This window comes from Mugil cephalus, chromosome 1 (assembly GCF_022458985.1).
Source record: "Mugil cephalus isolate CIBA_MC_2020 chromosome 1, CIBA_Mcephalus_1.1, whole genome shotgun sequence".
NCBI lineage: Eukaryota > Metazoa > Chordata > Actinopteri > Mugiliformes > Mugilidae > Mugil > Mugil cephalus.
This window is the reverse complement of record NC_061770.1, coordinates 21,220,678-21,239,197: the sequence shown is the minus strand read 5'-3', so window position 1 is coordinate 21,239,197 and position 18,520 is coordinate 21,220,678. Positions and strand designations below refer to the sequence as shown.

Genomic DNA, 18,520 nt, shown 5'->3' with positions numbered 1-18,520 from the left:
CACTGCATGAAAAGAGACATTTTCTTCAAATGTGACACATCAGGCGATCATACATAGAATAATGTATTAAATATATAGAAGAGAAATATTGTCTAGACAACAAATTAAAACCAAGCCTTATAGAATGTATCTATATATGTGCTGTCATGCTGATTAAAGCACATTGTAAACGTCTCGTTGACCAATCAGATTGTTTGACCTGCTTGTTGTATAATTTTTAGTAATATTATTGTAAAGTAACAACAGTCTTACTTGAGTAAAGTTACTATTTTGGCTACTCTAAGATTACTCACTTCTGGGTAGAAAATAAGATTAGAAATGTATTTGTGTTCCACTGACTGTTATTTCTGTAAAGATTTAAATTATTTTTGTGGTAGTTAAAGTTTAAAGTATATGAATTTGCTGATCATTATTTTGATTGAATGATTGCATTAATGTTATTTGATGAATAAAACAGACTTTAGGCTACGCAAAAGTTACACAGTCCTTGAGTAGTTTTTTTCACTAAATACTTTTTCACTGTGACTTAAGTAATTATTTGGAAGAGGACTTTTCACTTCTACGTAAATAATATTGCTCTAAAGACACAATACCCTCACTTAACTACAATTTTTGGCTACTCTGCCTCCTAAGAATAAACCTACTCCTCCATAATTTCCGCACAGAACTTGTGCATGGTTCTTGTTAGTGAAAACAGGAATCGTGTTTTACAGAATTTTTGGTGTTCAGTGTGATTTGGCACTTAATTATCTGACTACTTGCCCTGTAGATGCTGCAGGGTAATACTATGTCAACTCAACCAGAGTTTAGCAGATTCAGAGTTTGGTAGTATATCATTTTAAAGAACTAAAGTCGGTTCAGTGGTGCTGTGCTGTTTGTGGTTATGTGGTTCTTTAGCTGCTAAGGAGAGGTGCAGTTGAATGCGAGAGGATGATACAGTAAATCACTCAATAGACCTCTGAACAATTTGTCCCCCTCACTTCTAAAATGATGGCTATGCCCCTGTCTATGCTTAGCCTCGTTTGGAGGCCATGGCTTGCTGGTGGTGTCGAGTTGAATGAGTGTGGATAGAGCCCCCACCAACGCTTCACCATATTTAGATTAACCAAGAGAGCTGGAGTGTCTCAAAACCAATATGGCTGCCACCATGCTGATTTTTAAATCTGCTGTTCAGAAGCTAATGAGTGACTTAGACTTGGACTTAGATAGACTTTAATGATCCATTATGGGAAATTACTTTGTCACAGAAGCTTTGTTGCACATAAAAACACTATTAAAGACCACAAGAAATAAAAAATAAAATAAGATTGGATTAAAATAAAATACAGTAAAGTATTATCTAGTAAAATAAAATAAACAGTGTAATCACAAAAATTACAGAATTATGAACAAATGTTGGCAAAACAGTGACCAAGGCGATTGTTTGGCCAGTCGCATACCAACAGCGACATGTATCGCGTCATATGGTGTTTCCTTGTCCGCTGAGGGAGGGATGTGCCGAGTGTGTCCGCTTGTACACACGTACTGTGGTCCCAACGACAGCCAAAAATGTAAAGTCCAGAAAAAAGCAATATAAAAAAAAGCACAAAAAGATAAATAGATCAAAAACTATTTTGATTGGTTCAAGGCATCGAAAAAACAAGAACAAGTCAGATAAAAACAACCAATAACACACTAAGAAAAGTTAAACATCACAGAGCCACTGGCAACATTCAGCCATATACGGTATTATACATGTACTTATGGTAGTATATCTTTACAGGTGCTTATCAGGAAACTACAGTCACACAGAAGGAAGAAAATAATTATAATATTTACAAAGGCATTCGTGATGCAACATATCAAAACCAAATAAATTAATTAGAAAACAAAAATGTTTTCAGCATATCGAACCCACATTCAGGAATTTGTAAACACACTTTAAACAGACTAGTTTTCCTTAGTCAACACAAAAATGACAGACTTTTCCCATAAGACAGGTGAGATGTGTTTTTCTCAACATTGCAACGATATTTGTTAGTTCACTTCATCATATTATTAAAGACAGTGGTTCATTTGGTCCTTTTCCAGAGTTAATATGGCAACATGGTTGTTAGCGCATGGTGGTCATTCTGTGTTATAGACTGTGCTGGACCACACCTCTCACCCAATGATATAATATGAAATTACAGCTGGATAAGCTCCATGAGGACAGCAGCGATAGGGGCAGGTCCTCCTCTTTGTGTGTAGAAGTCACATAAGAGACTGAAAGACACCCGCCTTCTACCTCCATTTCTCCATTCCTCATCAATATGTTGGATTGATATTTTATATTTTGTAATTTAAATTTGAGGGGAAAAAATGAGGAGGGGTGATATGACAATACTCCCTGTTGAAGAACTCCACTTTAAAATACGGGTAAAATACGGATTTAGGACTTCAGCAAGTTCAATGTGTTGCAAAGACACAGATATGCTTTTTGTTAATATATCAGAAGGTCAGTGTAAAGGCTCTGTATATTGTACAGATCACTACAGTACATTCAACTTGTTTGCATCACAGAGGAGTTCAGTTTATGTCACATAAGGTCACAGAGCCCTTCTTAAACCAGAAGCATGGGAACACTTCATCGGTGAATTTTTCATGGAAGGTGTGAATGAGACTGAACTCTCCTGGTAAGACTCTATAATAACTCAGACTTCCACCTTCCCAGTCCAGGAACACTGCTATTTTTTCATCATTTTTGATGTCTCTCGATATGTTCCCATGTATAGCAGTGTATTCAGTCTTGGGGTAAATCAGACTCAAGGACATGTCATTGCATCCCTGATATGCCACGCCAATACCGACCTTCCCTTCGCATTCCACCTCCCAGTAGCAGAACCCTTTGAAGCCCTTATCACAAAACACCTGTGACCTCTTAAACCTGTCGCTGTTTTCACGTCGTTCAACTTTGTACTCGACCTTTTCTATAGTTTTTACTTTTGTGTTCCCTTCAGACAGAACAAGCCTGTTGCATGTGGTGCGTTTCTCAAATTTCAAATTTGCACAATCTGAAAAAGACAAAGAAAATACAATTTAGTTTGCAGTTGAGATGAACAAAACAATCAAGAGGACATCTGAAACATGGACATGCAAATTTGCATTTGTGATTTGAATGTTTTACATGTTTCAGAAAAAAATGTGCAAAACCTTTATATGTGACTAACAATAAAAGTGACATTATTATATCATTTACCATTACTCAAGTTTGATAATTCATTTGGATACACTTACACTTCTTCAGTCCTGGTTTTAAACGATGTGCTCCATCATGGTCAAAACTGTAAAATAAAGATGCATATTTAATATTGAGTATAACATTGACATCTGACTATTTGATTATTTATTTTCAACAGCAGAGGAGCAGGTGGTGCAACTGAGGGGCTAAATTTTAACCGATATTATAAACTTGCCAGCAAAACTTGATTTATGCTTCTGCAACTGATCTATGCAGAGTCTCTAGCCTATATGAGTGGCCTTTGCCATTGCAACCATTTGTACTTGTGCACTGATTTGCCTGCATTGCTCTGGAATTATGCTGCTAAAATGGAAGTTCTGGCTGGTTATCTGTGTTTTATCATAACAATGGAGACTGGGTGGACCTAATAAATGTTGAACAACAGGTACTTTTGCGCAAACCACTGCAATACAGAAAAGACAGAAGACCAGGAGTCTGTGATAGTGAGTTACATTTCCAGTAAGGTGCCATACAGGGTACGGTATAGGGAACGGCATAGAGTCTGGATATTATGAGGGCCTGCCACACTTGGGGCTGTTCGTTGGTTTCCCTTTGGCCTGGGTGGTTGGACATTTCGCATTTAGGTGTGGAGTCCACCTGTCTGCCTGGGTAGGGGTGTCCTTGCTGTAGCGCCCCTATGCTCAGGGGGCTGGGACCCACCTCGGCGTGAACGGACTCCCCAGAAACGTAGCTTTTTCCTTGCCTCAAGCCTCAGTGTCCTGCCATATCTCGTTAACAACCTTTATTGTATATGGACGTGAGGGTGAGTGTATGTGTGTGTGTGTGTGCACCTGCATAGTGTGTGCGTGCACATGTATTTGTGAGTGTGCTTATGTGTCTGTATGTGTCTATACGAAGGGTGGTGGTGGTGATTTGACAAAGCTGTGGAACACCAGCAGACATTGCAAAGGTTTTGTACCTATTACCATCTTTAGTGAGGTACAGTTCATATCATATACAACTTATTCCTGAAGAAGACACTAGCAAATCACATGTATCACGTAGAGGGTTAAAGAGATCTGTGAGAAGGCCGCTGTAGGTGCTGTATTGAAAAGTCATGTTAATCGATCTAGGCTCAGCGTAGATGGGTGAGGAGGTTGGATATTGAAGGGAACTTGCAGTAGAGCTGATGCTCCTTTGTGTCAAAAGGAGACAGTTGTGGTGGTTTGGATCCTGCTGGGCTGCTAACCTCCTGGGTGGCTAGCTGGGGGTTTACCAGGCATAGCAAGCAGGGAGGAGACTAGAAGTCAGACTCAGACCCAGAAATTAGATGGATGGTTGGAAGAGATGAAACTGCCTGGCTAATAATGAACTTCATAGCTGGTTACCATAAATATTTGAGTTGAATCCCACTTGATTATTTGAATTGAGTGGTTTGTAATTTTACCTCATGGTTAGAGAGTTTCAGTAAACCTGCTCAATATAAATGTAGAAATGTGTCAACACAAAACTCGTAATGACAACATACCACAGTGTCTTTAACTTCATATTTGGATCTTCAGCGATAGCAGAGAGCTCCATCTTCCCATTTTCTCCGGGGTGATTGTAATTCAGATCCAGGTGTTTGAGGTGGGATTCTGTGTTGGACTTGAGAGCTTCGGCCAGGAAAGAGCAGCCTTTCTCTGTCACCTGACAACCTGGCAACCTGCAGACCAGACAAACAAAACGTGTGTTCTTCTTAAAATTACCACATAAAAAGTAAAGATTATTCAAGTGAAATACTGAGTTTTAGTTTTTAAGGTTTTGAAAAACATGAGACATGACTTCACTTGACTGGAAATCAAGACAGCTGCAGTCAAATGTGGAAGCAGGTCACACAGAATTATTACAGAATCATTTTAATCACATTTGAGTCAGTCATTTTTCTGCACATCAAGTAACTTTGAGCATATCCAAAATATCCAAAACAGATTCAAATTTATCCTACAATCTCTGTTGTAATCACCGACCACAAAATATGTTTTAGAAGCTAAAACAATCAGCAGAGCCAAGGTCAAGACTTTGAGCTTAATGTATGTGAACATAAAGTAAGTTGAAGCAACACTTACTTGAGAATCTCCAATTTACAGTGGAGACTCTTAAGTCCATTTGCAAGTTGCTCCACACCTGAATCAAGCAGGTCATTATGACTCAGGTCCAGCTTTGTGAGATTGGAGGACGGAGAGTTGAAGACTGAAGCTGTCAGACCACGGCAGGATTCTTCAGTTAGCTCACACCAACTCAACCTGTGAAAAAATCTGCAATAAAACACACTACCAAGCAATTCAGCTGTGGAAAAGTCAGTCAAGTCAAGTCAAGAGCACTGAAACGTGCTGTTTCTCAAAATTGAGAATTGTCTATACACATACAGGCAAGGTATTTGCCATTTTTGGAAGGTATTTGGAAGGATACCATGTTATGACTCTTTTCGATGCCAGCGATCTGTCGTTTAGACCCTGTTCCTTTGGCCAGAAGAATAAATGCTTTTGACTTCTGTGTTAAGTTGAGAGAGAAGTTACAGTGTCAACACGGACATTTTCGCAGAGTCTGGTGCCGTAGCTGGTGTACAAGTCCCCACAAATGTAACTCCCTGCTGCAGCAACATATGCCACAAGAGCTGTGATTGGCCCAATTGGTAATAAAGTCTTACTACTTAGGTATTTCCAGCTGCTTCTCCATCTCTGCAACCTTCAAATTGATTGTTTTGGATCAATAAAGACAGAACACATCAAGGAAAGGTTAACTGAGGAGGTTCGGAGATAGAAACATCTCTATAACTAGTCTTCTTCAGCGGAGTTTCAGACGTCTTTGTTAAAAGTGAAGCATTAAGTAGAAATAAAAATTATTCCGACTGGCAAAAAAAGACACGGCTAGTGTTTGGGGGACATTGTGATAGAGTCAGGCGGATGAGCGCACAAGTATAAATTGCACCAGTAGGCAGCACTACTCTAAAAGTCATTTGTTCTCGTTTTATTTTTTCCTTCATAATTTAGTGTGCAAGTTTAGTGCCAAGTCAACATAACACAAAGAGGGATGTATGTTCATTGATCTTTATGTGACCAAATCAACTAATTTCACTGAAAAAAAGGACTCAAAAAAAAAAAAAAAACAACAGACAAGAGGTAGAATAAGAGTACTTACAAAGCAGTTATGGAGACTTTGACCAATGGCAACAGTCCCAGAAGAACCTTCTCTGATTTCACATACTTCTTAAGATCAAACACATCCAGCTTCTCGTCTGATGTCAACAGCACAAAAGTCAGAGCTGACCACTGTGAGGCAGAGAAGCTTTCAAAAGTCACTGTTTCTGACTGCAGGTATTTTTTAACTTCATCAACAAGGGAGTGGTCATGGAGCTCATTCAAACAGTGAAACAGATTGAGGTTTTTATCCGGGGCACTGTTGTCTTCATTGATCTTCTTTTTGATGTACTCAACTGTTTCCTTGTAGGTCTCCTGGTAATTTTCTGTCTTTTTCAGCAGCTCTTGCAGCAGTTTCTGGTTAGTGTCCACAGAGAGTCCAAGCAGAAAGCGCAGAAACAGATCCCAGTCTCCATTTTTGCTATCTAGAGCCTTGTCCACTGCTTTCTTGTAGAAGTCTGATGCATCTGAAACCACTGAAGTGGGTTTGGTAAGCACATTTTCACCCATGTTGTTGAATGTGTGAATAGCATAGAATGCAGCCAGAAACTCTTGAATGCTCAAGTGAACAAAGCAAAACAGTTTCTGTTGGTACAGCCCACGGCCTTCTCTTTTGATCTGAGTGAGTAACCCAGAGAAGACGGCAGCATTTGTGATGTCAATGCCACATTCTTTCAGGTCGTCTTCAGTGAAGAGAAGGTTTCCTTTCTCTAGCTCCTCAAAAGCTAGTTTCCCTAAAGATAAGATTGTCTCTTTGTTTCTTGCACTCCAGCATGGACCTGTCTCAGAAGACTCACCTGTTCCATCTTCACTATACTTCACATTAGCCTGTCTGCACTGCAGCAACAGAAAGTGTATGTACATGTCAGTCTGGGTCTTGGGCATCCCCTCTTCTTTGTTTTGGTTCACAAAATCCTCCAGGACTTTTGAAATTATCCAACAGAAAACTGGGATGTGACACATGGTGTACAGACTCCTTGATTTCTTCACATGTGCGAGGATTTTTTCAGCCAGGTCCTTATCACTGAATCTCTTCCTGAAATACTCTTCCTTTTGCTCATCATTGAATCCTCGCACCTCTGTAACTCGGTCAACTTTATCAGCAGGAATATTGTTGGAGGCTGCAGGCTGGGAGGTGATCCAGATTTGAGCTTTAGGAAGCAGATTTCCTTGGATCAGGTTTGTCAGTAGAACACCCACTGAGGTTGGCTTCTTCACATCTGTCCACTTGTTACTTTCATTGAACTTGAGATCAAGGCGACATTCATCAAGGCCATCCAGAACAATCAGGATTTGATATTTGTCATAGTCGTTTATCTCTGAATTTTCCATAGCTGGGAAGAACTGATGAAGAAGTTCCTCAAAACTATGTTCTGTTTTTTCTCTCAAATTCAGCTCCCGGAAAGGAAGTGGAAATGTGTAATAAATGTTTTCAACTGCGGTACCCTCGGCCCAGTCGAGCATGAACTTCATTGATGCAAAGGTTTTTCCAATGCCTGCCACTCCAATCGTCAACACAGTCCTAATGGGATTATTTTCAGATGCAGGTTTGAAGATATCGTGATATTTAATGGGTCTTTCTTCTCTCATTGGTTTGAACTTTGCCTTTTGGGCCTGTCTGGACTCATGCTGATTGTGGATCTCTCGTCTCTCTCCCTCTATGATGTAGAGATCTGTGTAAATGTCTTTCAGAAGGGCAGAGGTTCTCTGTCTATCAATCCCTTCAGACACACAGGTGAATTGTTCCTTCAGTTGAGACTTGAGTTTACTTTGACTTGCAACATAAGGCTTCTCTGTAAGAAAAGTGTTTATCAGATGATCAAAAACAATCATTATATACTCACAGGTCATATGCATCTGTACATGTCTCTGAGTAAAGACTGCTGTGAACTCTTTTTCCTCAGAAATTGATGTCAGAAACTGATTTAACCACAATTAGAGACTGAGTTTATTAGACTCACTATGCTCCATCCATATATCCAACTGGATATCTCCTTTGACTCAAGGTTTAAAGGAACTAAATCAGCCTCCCTTAGAAAAGGCAGTTTGGTTTTGAACTTTAATTGACAAGATGAACTGAATATATTGTAACACTGCTCAGTCAGATTATATGCCATGAGAAACCTTCCAAACAAGGACCTTATTGATAGGTTCTCATTTCGTAGTAGCTCTCTCTGCACTTATAATCTTACCTCGTATTTCTGTCCTCTTGTCAACACAAGCATCAGGCAGCTGTTTAGCAGCTGAAGGTCGGGAAGTTATCCAGACACAGGCTGAAGGAAGCAAGTTTCCTTTGATGAGGTTTGTCAATAGAACATCCACTGATGCTGGTTCTCTCTCATCAGTCAACTCTGCACAGTTGTCAAAGTCCAGAGGAGGCTCAAACACATCCAGTCCATCCAAGATAAACACAACTTTGAACCGTGCATAGTCAGAGATGACAGAAGCTTTGATCTCCGTGCAGAAATAATTAAGAAGTTGCACCAAACTAACACGTTCCTTCCTCATTGACTTAACCTTAGACAACTTAAATGGAAATAGAACTTCTAAATCGTCCTTGGCCACACCACCTGCATCTACAACCTCAGAGAACAATGAATGGTTGTTGGTCTCATTTTCTGCCCACATTTTTATGAATTTTCGCACGTTAAAGGATTTTCCAATACCAGATTCTCCAATAGTCAGGACAGTTCTGATACGTTTCTCTCCTTCATCTTTGAAGATCTCAGATACATTCACTTGTTTCACCAATTTTTCCAAGTTGTGTTCATCTCTTTCATTGTTATCATCACTGTTTTCTCTCATGATGTGTTCTGTGTTTCTCTGGTTAGGATGAGTGATGTCTTCAGCTTGAGTGTTTTCTCTGAGAAGACTTTTTCTCAGTTTTGATACAAGCTGCTCCCGACGCTTGAATGACTCTGAATAAACACAATGAATGTGACAGGTTAGAATAGGACAGAATAGACAGAGCCTGAATTAAATATAAACATCATGAAAGCGATTCTTTTTATCATTCACATATTTGCGTCCATGTTTTGCTGTTTCTTACCTCGACATTCTGTAACCTTCTTAATATACTTTGGAGGAATCTTTCCAACTCCTGAAGGTTGAGAGATGATCCAGAGATGAGCGTTGGGAAGCAAATCCCCCTTGATGAGGTTTGTTAACAGCTCGTCCATCGAGGCTGCTTCTTGTGTACCTGTCAGTTTCTTGTTGTTTTCAAAGTCAAGAGGAAATTTACATTCTTCTAACCCATCAAGGACAAAAACTAATGTGCATTCACAGTTGCATGCATCACTTGGTCGGATATCATTCAAGATATGTTTGATCAACTCTTCCATGCTTGTGTTTCTTCTTTCATTCAGCTCTTTGAAGTGGAGTGGGACTATCAAGTCTATGTTCTGGTTGTACCTTCCTTTTGCCCAGTCGACCATGAGCATCATGGAGTTAAATGTTTTACCAACACCAGCCACTCCCTTTGTTAGTACTGTTCGTTTCTCTGACTGAAACATGTCATCATAGGTTTTTATCAGTTTATCTTCATGTTCCTTGTTTTGGCATATCTCATAGATTTCTGAATCCTTCTCCTTTTGACCAAGTTTTGGCTCATACTTCACCAAGATGCTCTTCTTCCCGTCTTCTTTGAGTCTCTGTTTGATGTTATACTCTGAAATTAGAAAACAACAATAGCAATTATTCAAAGACTTCATACAAAGCAGTAAACACTACTGAATGTCAGTTTTCACTGTAGGGATGGATTTTACATCATTTATGCTGTGGTCTCAATAGATGGGTTGAGCTGCTGGAGTTAGTAGGAACATTATATTTGCTACATTAAATATAATCAAGAACATAGAACACAGAGGGTAGAAACACCAAATATTGATGTGATTTAGATTTTCTTTTGTTCACTCACTTTCTATTTTGTAAATTGATACAAATAAAGAATCATTATTCATACTTTTGAAAGCATTCTTAGTTTACAGTATTTTTTCCACACCTGCCTAAAATGTTTGAACAGTACTGTAGGCTGGGTTGTGTTTGTGGTGAATGTATTAATTAATAAAAACAAAATTTTTTACAATCATTTCTTGGCTGTTATTCGTAATTTTCCACTGTAAACATTGACGACCTGCAGTAAATACATTGTAACACTGCTCAGTCAGATAATATATCATTAGAAACTTCCCAAAGAAATTATTTATTTAGAGGTTCTCATTTCATAGTAGCTCTGTCTACACTTATAATCTTACCTCGTATTTCTGTCCTCTTGTGAACACAAGCATCAGGCAGCTGTTTAGCAGCTGAAGGTCGGGAGATTATCCAGACACGAGCTGAAGGAAGCAAGTTTCCTTTGATGAGGTTTTTCAATAGCACATCCACTGATGCTGGTTCTCTCTCATCAGTCAATTTTTGTCTATTGTTAAAGTCCAGTGGAGGGTGAAAAGCATCCAGTCCATCCAAGATAAACACAACTTTGAACCGTGCATAGTCAGAGATGACAGATTCTTTGGTCTCCGTGAATAAATGATTAAGAAGTTCCACCAAACTGACGCTTTTCTGATTCATTGACTTAAGCTCAGACAAGTTAAATGGAAATACAACTACTTTGAAATCATCTTTGGCTCCACCAACAACACTCTTGGCTTTTTCTTTAAACCAAGTGAACCATGACTGGTTGTTGGTCTCATTTTCTGCCCACATTTTTATGAATTTTTGCACTTCACAGGATTTTCCAATATTAGATTCTTCAATAGTCAGGACAGTTCTGATACGTTTTCCTCCTTCATCTTTGAAGATATCAGACACATTTACTTCTGTCACTGATTTTGACAGGTTTTGTCCATTTCTCTCATCGTTATCATCATTGTTTCCTCTCATGATGTGTTCTGTGTTTGTCTCTTTAGGATGAGTGATGTCTTCAACTTGAGTGTTTTCTCTGAGAAGTCTTTTTCTCAGTTTTGATACAAGCTGCTCCCGACGCTTCAACGTCTCTGAATAAACACAATGAATGTGACAGGTTAGAATAGGACAGAATAGACAGAGCCTGAATTAAATATAAACATCATGAAAGTGATTATTTTTAAGACTCACACATTTGTGTCCACGATTTGCTGTTTCTTACCTCGACATTCTGTAACCTTCTTAATATACTTTGGAGGAATCTTTCCAACTCCTGAAGGTTGAGAGATGATCCAGAGATGAGCGTTGGGAAGCAAATCTCCCTTGATGAGGTTTGTTAACAGCTCGTCCAACGAGGCTGCTTCTTGTGTACTTGTCAGTTTCTTGTTCTTTTTAAAGTTGAGAGGAAGTTTACATTCTTCCAAGCCATCAAGGACAAAAACTAATGTGCATTCACAGTTGCATGCATCACTTGGTCGGATATCACTCAAGATATGTTTGATCAACTCTTCCATGCTTGTGTTTCTTATTTCATTCAGCTCTTTGAAGTGGAGTGGGACTATCAAGTCTATGTTCTGGTTGGACCTTCCTTTTGCCCAGTCGACCATGAGCATCATGGAGTTAAATGTTTTACCAACACCAGCCACTCCCTTTGTTAGTACTGTCTGTTTGTCTGACTGAAACATGTCATCATAGGTTTTTATCAGTTTATCTTCATGTTCCTTGTTTTGGGATATCTCATAGATTTCTGAATCCTTCTCCTTTTGACCAAGTTCTGGCTCATACTTCACCAAGATGCTCTTCTTTCCATCTTCTTTGAGTCTCTGTTTGATGTTATACTCTGAAAGTAGAAAACAACAATAGCAATGATTCAAAAAGTTTGGTGAATACAGTAAACACTAATGAATGTCAGTTTTCACAGTAGGGATGTATGTTACATCATTTATGCTGTGGTCTCAATAGATAGGTTGAGCTGCTGGAGTTAGTAGGAACATTATATTTGCTACATTAAATCTAATCAAGAACATTTTGACATAAAATGAATTCAAGAAGATACTGTAGCAGATCTTTCTGGCATTGTTTAATGAAAATTTGCGTTTTTAATTGTTTACTTATGATTATAAGCAGAAGTATAAAGCATCATCATTGTCATCATTTATTAATGGAAGAAAAATTCTAAATTGTGTCGGAAAATTAAGACATATATAAAAAATGTGTAATCAACCAGAGGTTTTGTGACCCCCCTGCAGTACCTCCATCTAACCTCTGCTGAAGACCTATGGTTTTAGGGGAACTAAATCAGCCTCCCACTGAAAAAGCCAGTTTGCTTTCAAGCTTTTGACATGTATACTGTGCAAAATGTTTAAACAGGTGTGGGAAAAAAATGTTGTAAACTAAGAATGCTTTCAAAAATGAAAGTGTTAATAGTTTACTTTCATCAATTAACAAAATGCAGTGAATGAACAGAAGAGGAATTTAAATCAAATCAGCATTTGTTGTGACCATCCTTTGCTGTCCAATGACCATCTGTTGTTCTAGGCATCTAGATACACTTGCACACAGTTTTTGGTAAGTTAATCCTGAGCAAATCCCCAACTCCATTTAGAGAAATGCAGCCTCAGACTTGCAAGGAACCTCCACCATGCTTCACTGTTGCCTGCAGACACTCATTATTGTACCATCTCCACCCCTTTGGTGAACAAACTGCCTTCTGCTACCGACACATATTTCAAAGTTTGACTCATCAGTCCAGAGCACCTGCTGCCATTTTTCTACACTCTAGTGCCTATGTTCTCGTTCCAAGTTTCCTTGGCTGACCACTGCATCTACGATCATACAAAATCCCTGACTTTATGCAAGTGTACCTATAAATGTTGATGCTGGTTTAAAGGCACAAGGTCGTAACACCAAATATTGATGTGATTTAGATTTTCTTTTGTTCACTCACTTTCTATTTTGTAAATTGATACAAATAAATAATCATTATTCATATTTTTGAAAGCATTCTTAGCCTACAGTATTTTTTCCGCACCAGCCTAAAATGTTTGAACAGTACTGTAGGCTGGGTTGTGTTTGTGGTGAGTGTATTATTTAATAAAAACAACATTTTACAATCATTACTTGGCTGTTATTCATAATTTTCCACTGTAAACATTGACAACCTGAAGTAAATACATTGTAACACTACTCAGTCAGATTATATGTCATTAGAAACTTCTCAAAGAAATTATTTATTGAGAGGTTCTCATTTCATAGTAGCTCTGTCTACACTTATAATCTTACCTCGTATTTCTGTCCTCTTGTCAACACAGTCATCAGGCAGCTTTTTAGCAGCTGAAGGTCGGGAAATTATCCAGACATGGGCTGAAGGAAGCAAGTTTCCTTTGATGAGGTTTTTCAATAGCACATCCACTGATGCTGGTTCTCTCTCATCAGTCAATTTTTGTCTATTGTTAAAGTCCAGTGGAGGGTGAAAAGCATCCAGTCCATCCAAGATAAACACAACTTTGAACCGTGCATAGTCAGAGATGACAGATTCTTTGGTCTCCGTGAATAAATGATTAAGAAGTTCCACCAAACTGACGCTTTTCTGATTCATTGACTTAAGCTTAGACAACTTAAATGGAAATAGAACTTCTAAATCGTCCTTGGCCACCCCAGCTGCATCTACAACCCTAGTGAACAATGAACACTTGTTCGTCTTATCTTCTGCCCACATTTTTATGAATTTTTGCACTTCACAGGATTTTCCAATATCAGATTCTTCAATAGTCAGGACAGTTCTGATACGTTTTCCTCCTTCATCTTTGAAGATATCAGACACATTTACTTCTGTCACTGATTTTGACAGGTTTTGTCCATTTCTCTCATCGTTATCATCATTGTTTCCTCTCATGATGTGTTCTGTGTTTGTCTCTTTAGGATGAGTGATGTCTTCAACTTGAGTGTTTTCTCTGAGAAGTCTTTTTCTCAGTTTTGATACAAGCTGCTCCCGACGCTTCAACGTCTCTGAATAAAGACAATGAATGTGACAGGTTAGAATAGGACAGAATAGACAGAGCCTGAATTAAATATAAACATCATGAAAGTGATTATTTTTAAGACTCACACATTTGTGTCCACGATTTGCTGTTTCTTACCTCGACATTCTGTAACCTTCTTAATATACTTTGGAGGAATCTTTCCAACTCCTGAAGGTTGAGAGATGATCCAGAGATGAGCCTTGGGAAGCAAATCTCCCTTGATGAGGTTTGTTAACAGCTCGTCCATCGAGGCTGCTTCTTGTGTACTTGTCAGTTTCTTGTTCTTTTTAAAGTCAAGAGGAAATTTACATTCTTCTAACCCATCAAGGACAAACACTAATGTACATTCACAGTTGCATGCATCACTTGGTCGGATATCATTCAAGATATGTTTGATCAACTCTTCCATGCTTGTGTTTCTTCTTTCATTCAGCTCTTTGAAGTGGAGTGGGACTATCAAGTCTATGTTCTGGTTGGACCTTTCTTTTGCCCAGTCGACCATGAGCATCATGGAGTAAAATGTTTTACCAACACCAGCCACTCCCTTTGTTAGCACTGTTCGTTTCTGTGACTGAAACATGTCATTGTAGGTTTTTATCAGTTTATCTTCATGTTCCTTGTTTTGGCATATCTCATAGATTTCTGAATCCTTCTCCTTTTGACCAAGTTTTGGCTCATACTTCACCAAGATGCTCTTCTTCCCGTCTTCTTTGAGTCTCTGTTTGATGTTATAGTCTGAAAGTAACAACCACAATAGCAATGATTCAAAAACTTCAGAGAATACAGTAAAAACTAATGAATATCAGTTTTCACTGTAGGGATGGATTTTACATCATTTATGCTGTGGTCTCAATAGATAGGTTGAGCTGCTGGAATTAGTAGGAACATTATATTTGCTACATTAAATCTAATCAAGAACATTTTGACATAAACTGAATTCAAGAAGATACTGTAGCAGATTTTTCTGTCATTGTTTAATGGAAATTCAAATATTCCATTGTTTACTTGTTATAATATGTGGAACCACAGTGCATCATTATTGCCATTATTTATTAACGAAAGAAGAAATTCAAAATTGTGGGGGGAAATTAAAAAAAAAAAAAATAAATAAAGTGTAATCATCCAAAGGTTTCGTAACCCCCTTGCAGTAGCTCCATGGACCCCCTGTTGAAGACCTATAGTTTTAGGGGAACTAAATTAGTCTTCCTTTGAAAAACGCAGTTTGGTTTCGAGGTTTTTACGTGCAATACTGTGCAAAAGTTTTAGGCAGGTGTGTGTGTGGGGGGGAAATGCTGTAAACTAAGAATGCTTTCAAAAATGGAAGTGTTAATAGTTTACTTTCATCAATTAACAGAATGCAGTGTATGAACAGAAAAGACATTTAAATCAATCAGCATTTAATGTGACCATCCTTTGCCTTCCAGGCAACATCTGTTGTTCTAGGCATCTAGATACACTTGCACATAGTTTTTGATAAGTTGATCCTGAGCAAATCCCCTACTCCATTTGCAGAAATGCAGCCCCAAACTTGCAAGGAACCTCCACCATGCTTCACTGTTGCCTGCAGACACTCATTATTGTACCATCTCCAGCCCTTTGATGAACAAACTGCCTTCTGCTACAGACACATATTTCAAATTTTGACTCATCAGTCCAAAGCACCTGCTGCCATTTTTCTACACTCTAGTGCCTATGTTCTCGTTCCAAGTTTCCTTGACTGACCACTGCGTCTACAATCATACAAGATCCCTGACTTTATGCAAGTGTACCTATAAATTTGATGCTGGTTTAAAGGCACAGGGTAGTAACACCAAATATTGATGTGATTTAGATTTTCTTTAGTTCTCTCACTTTCTATTTTGTAAGTTGATAAAAATAAAGAGTCATTATTCATATTTTTGGAAGCATTCTTAGTTTACAGTATGTTTTCCACACCTGCCTAAAATGTTTGAACAGTACTGTAGGCTGGGTTGTGTTTGTGGTGAGTGTATTAATTAATAAAAATATAATTTTTACAATCATTACTTGGCTGTTATTTGTAATTTACAGTGTAAAAATGGACGACCTGAAGTAAATACATTGTAACACTGCTCAGTCAGATTATATGTCATTAGAAACTTCCCAAAGAAAGCATTTATTGATAGGTTCTCATTTCATAGTAGCTCTGTCTACACTTATAATCTTACCTCGTATTTCTGTCCTCTTGTCAACACAAGCATCAGGCAACTGTTTAGCAGCTGAAGGTGGGGAGATTATCCAGACACGAGCTGAAGGAAGCAAGTTTCCTTTGATGAGGTTTGTCAATAGCACATCCGCTGATGCTGGTTCTCTCTCATCAGTCAACTTTTGACAATTGTTAAAGTCCAGAGGAAGGTGAAAAGCATCCAGTCCATCCAAGATAAACACAACTTTGAACCGTGCATAGTCAGAGATGACATATTCTTTGGTCTCCTCGAACAAATGATTAAGAAGTTCCACCAAACTGATGCTTTCCTGCTTCATCAAGTTAAGCTCAGACAAGTTAAAAGGAAATATAACTTCTAAATCATCTTTGTCTCCACCAACAACCAAGTCTTTAAACCAAGTGAACCATGAATGGTTGTTCGTCTTATTTTCTGCCCACATTTTTATGAATTTTTGCACTTCACAGGATTTTCCAATCCCAGATTCTCCAATAGTCAGGACAGTTCTGATACGTTTTCGTCCTTCATCTTTGAAGATCTCAGACACATTCACTTCTGTCACTGATTTTGACAAGTTTTGTCCATTTCTCTTATCATTACCGCCACTGTTTTCTGTCATGATGTGTTCTGTGTTTGTCTCTTTAGGATGAGTGATGTCTTCAGCTTGAGTGTTTTCTCTGAGAAGTCTTTGTCTCAGTTTTGATACAAGCTGCTCCCGACGCTTCAACGTCTCTGATTAAAGATAATGAATGTGACAGGTTAGAATAGGACAGAATAGACAGAGCCTGAATTAAATATAAACATCATGAAAGTGATTATTTTTAAGACTCACACATTTGTGTCCACGATTTGCTGTTTCTTACCTCGACATTCTGTCACCTTTTTAATATACTTTGGAGGAATCTTTCCAACTCCTGAAGGTTGAGAGATGATCCAGAGATGAGCGTTGGGAAGCAAATCTCCCTTGATGAGGTTTGTTAACAGCTCATCCATCGAGGCTGCTTCTTGTGTACTTGTCAGTTTCTTGTTCTTTTTAAAGTCAAGAGGAAATTTACATTCTTCTAACCCATCAAGGACAAACACTAATGTACATTCACAGTTGCATGCATCACTTGGTCGGATATCATTCAAGATATGTTTGATCAACTCTTCCATGCTTGTGTTTCTTCTTTCACTCAGCTCTCTGAAGTGGAGTGGGACTATCAAGTCTATGTTCTGGTTGGACCTTCCTTTTGCCCAGTCGACCATGAGCATCCTTGAGAAAAATGTTTTACCAACACCAGCCACTCCCTTTGTTAGCACTGTTCCTTTCTGTGACTGAAACATGTCATTGTAGGTTTTTATCAGTTTATCTTCATGTTTCTTGTTTTGGGAAATCTCATAGATTTCTGAATCCTTCTCCTTTTGGCTCAGTTCTGTCTCATACTTCACCAAGATTCTGTTCTTTCCGTCTTCTTTGAGTCTCTGTTTGATGTTATACTCTGAAAGTATAAAACAACAACAGCAATGATTCAAAAGCTTTGGTGAATACAGCAAACACTAATGAATGTCAGTTTTCACAGTAGGGATGGATGTTACATCATTTATGTTGTGGTCTCAATAGATGGGTTGAGCTGCTGGAGTTAGTAGGAACATTATATTTGCTACATTAAATATAATCAAGAACAGTTTGACATAAACTGAATTCAAGAAGATACTGTAGCAGATTTTTCTGTTGTTTAATGAAAATTCTGTTTTTCCATTGTTTTCTTACTATAACAAGTGGAACCACAATGCATCATTATTGCCATCATTTATTAATGCCTTCTGCCTTCTGCTACAGACACATATTTCAAAGTTTGACTCATCAGTCCAGAGCATCTTCTACCATTTTTCTACACTCTAGTACCTATGTTCTCGTTCCAAGTTTCCTTGACTGACCACTGCATCTACGATCACACAAAATGCCTGACTTTATGCAAGTGTACCTATAAGGACTGCCTAAAATGTTTGAACAGTACTGTAGGCTGGGTTGTGCTTGTGGTGAGTGCATTA

General features: G+C 38.4%; 1 protein-coding gene across 4 annotated transcripts in view; it reads right to left on the bottom strand.

Annotated features, from left to right (window-relative positions):
• Positions 1-1,851: 1,851 nt before the first annotated feature.
• LOC125004702 overlaps positions 1,852-18,520 on the bottom strand; it is a 94,003-nt gene continuing 77,334 nt past the window's right edge. For all 4 annotated transcript variants that reach the window (XM_047579546.1, XM_047579555.1, XM_047579572.1 and 1 more), the window contains 13 exons: positions 17,350-17,967; positions 16,490-17,218; positions 14,421-15,038; positions 13,564-14,289; positions 11,504-12,121; positions 10,632-11,372; positions 9,428-10,045; positions 8,571-9,296; positions 6,380-8,171; positions 5,308-5,484; positions 4,728-4,904; positions 3,256-3,302; positions 1,852-3,032 (listed from right to left, as the gene is read on the bottom strand). In XM_047579546.1, coding sequence (XP_047435502.1) covers positions 2,548-3,032; positions 3,256-3,302; positions 4,728-4,904; positions 5,308-5,484; positions 6,380-8,171; positions 8,571-9,296; positions 9,428-10,045; positions 10,632-11,372; positions 11,504-12,121; positions 13,564-14,289; positions 14,421-15,038; positions 16,490-17,218; positions 17,350-17,967 — 8,072 coding nt within the window. In that variant the 3' untranslated portion in view covers positions 1,852-2,547. The remainder of the gene's footprint in view (positions 3,033-3,255; positions 3,303-4,727; positions 4,905-5,307; positions 5,485-6,379; positions 8,172-8,570; positions 9,297-9,427; positions 10,046-10,631; positions 11,373-11,503; positions 12,122-13,563; positions 14,290-14,420; positions 15,039-16,489; positions 17,219-17,349; positions 17,968-18,520) is intronic.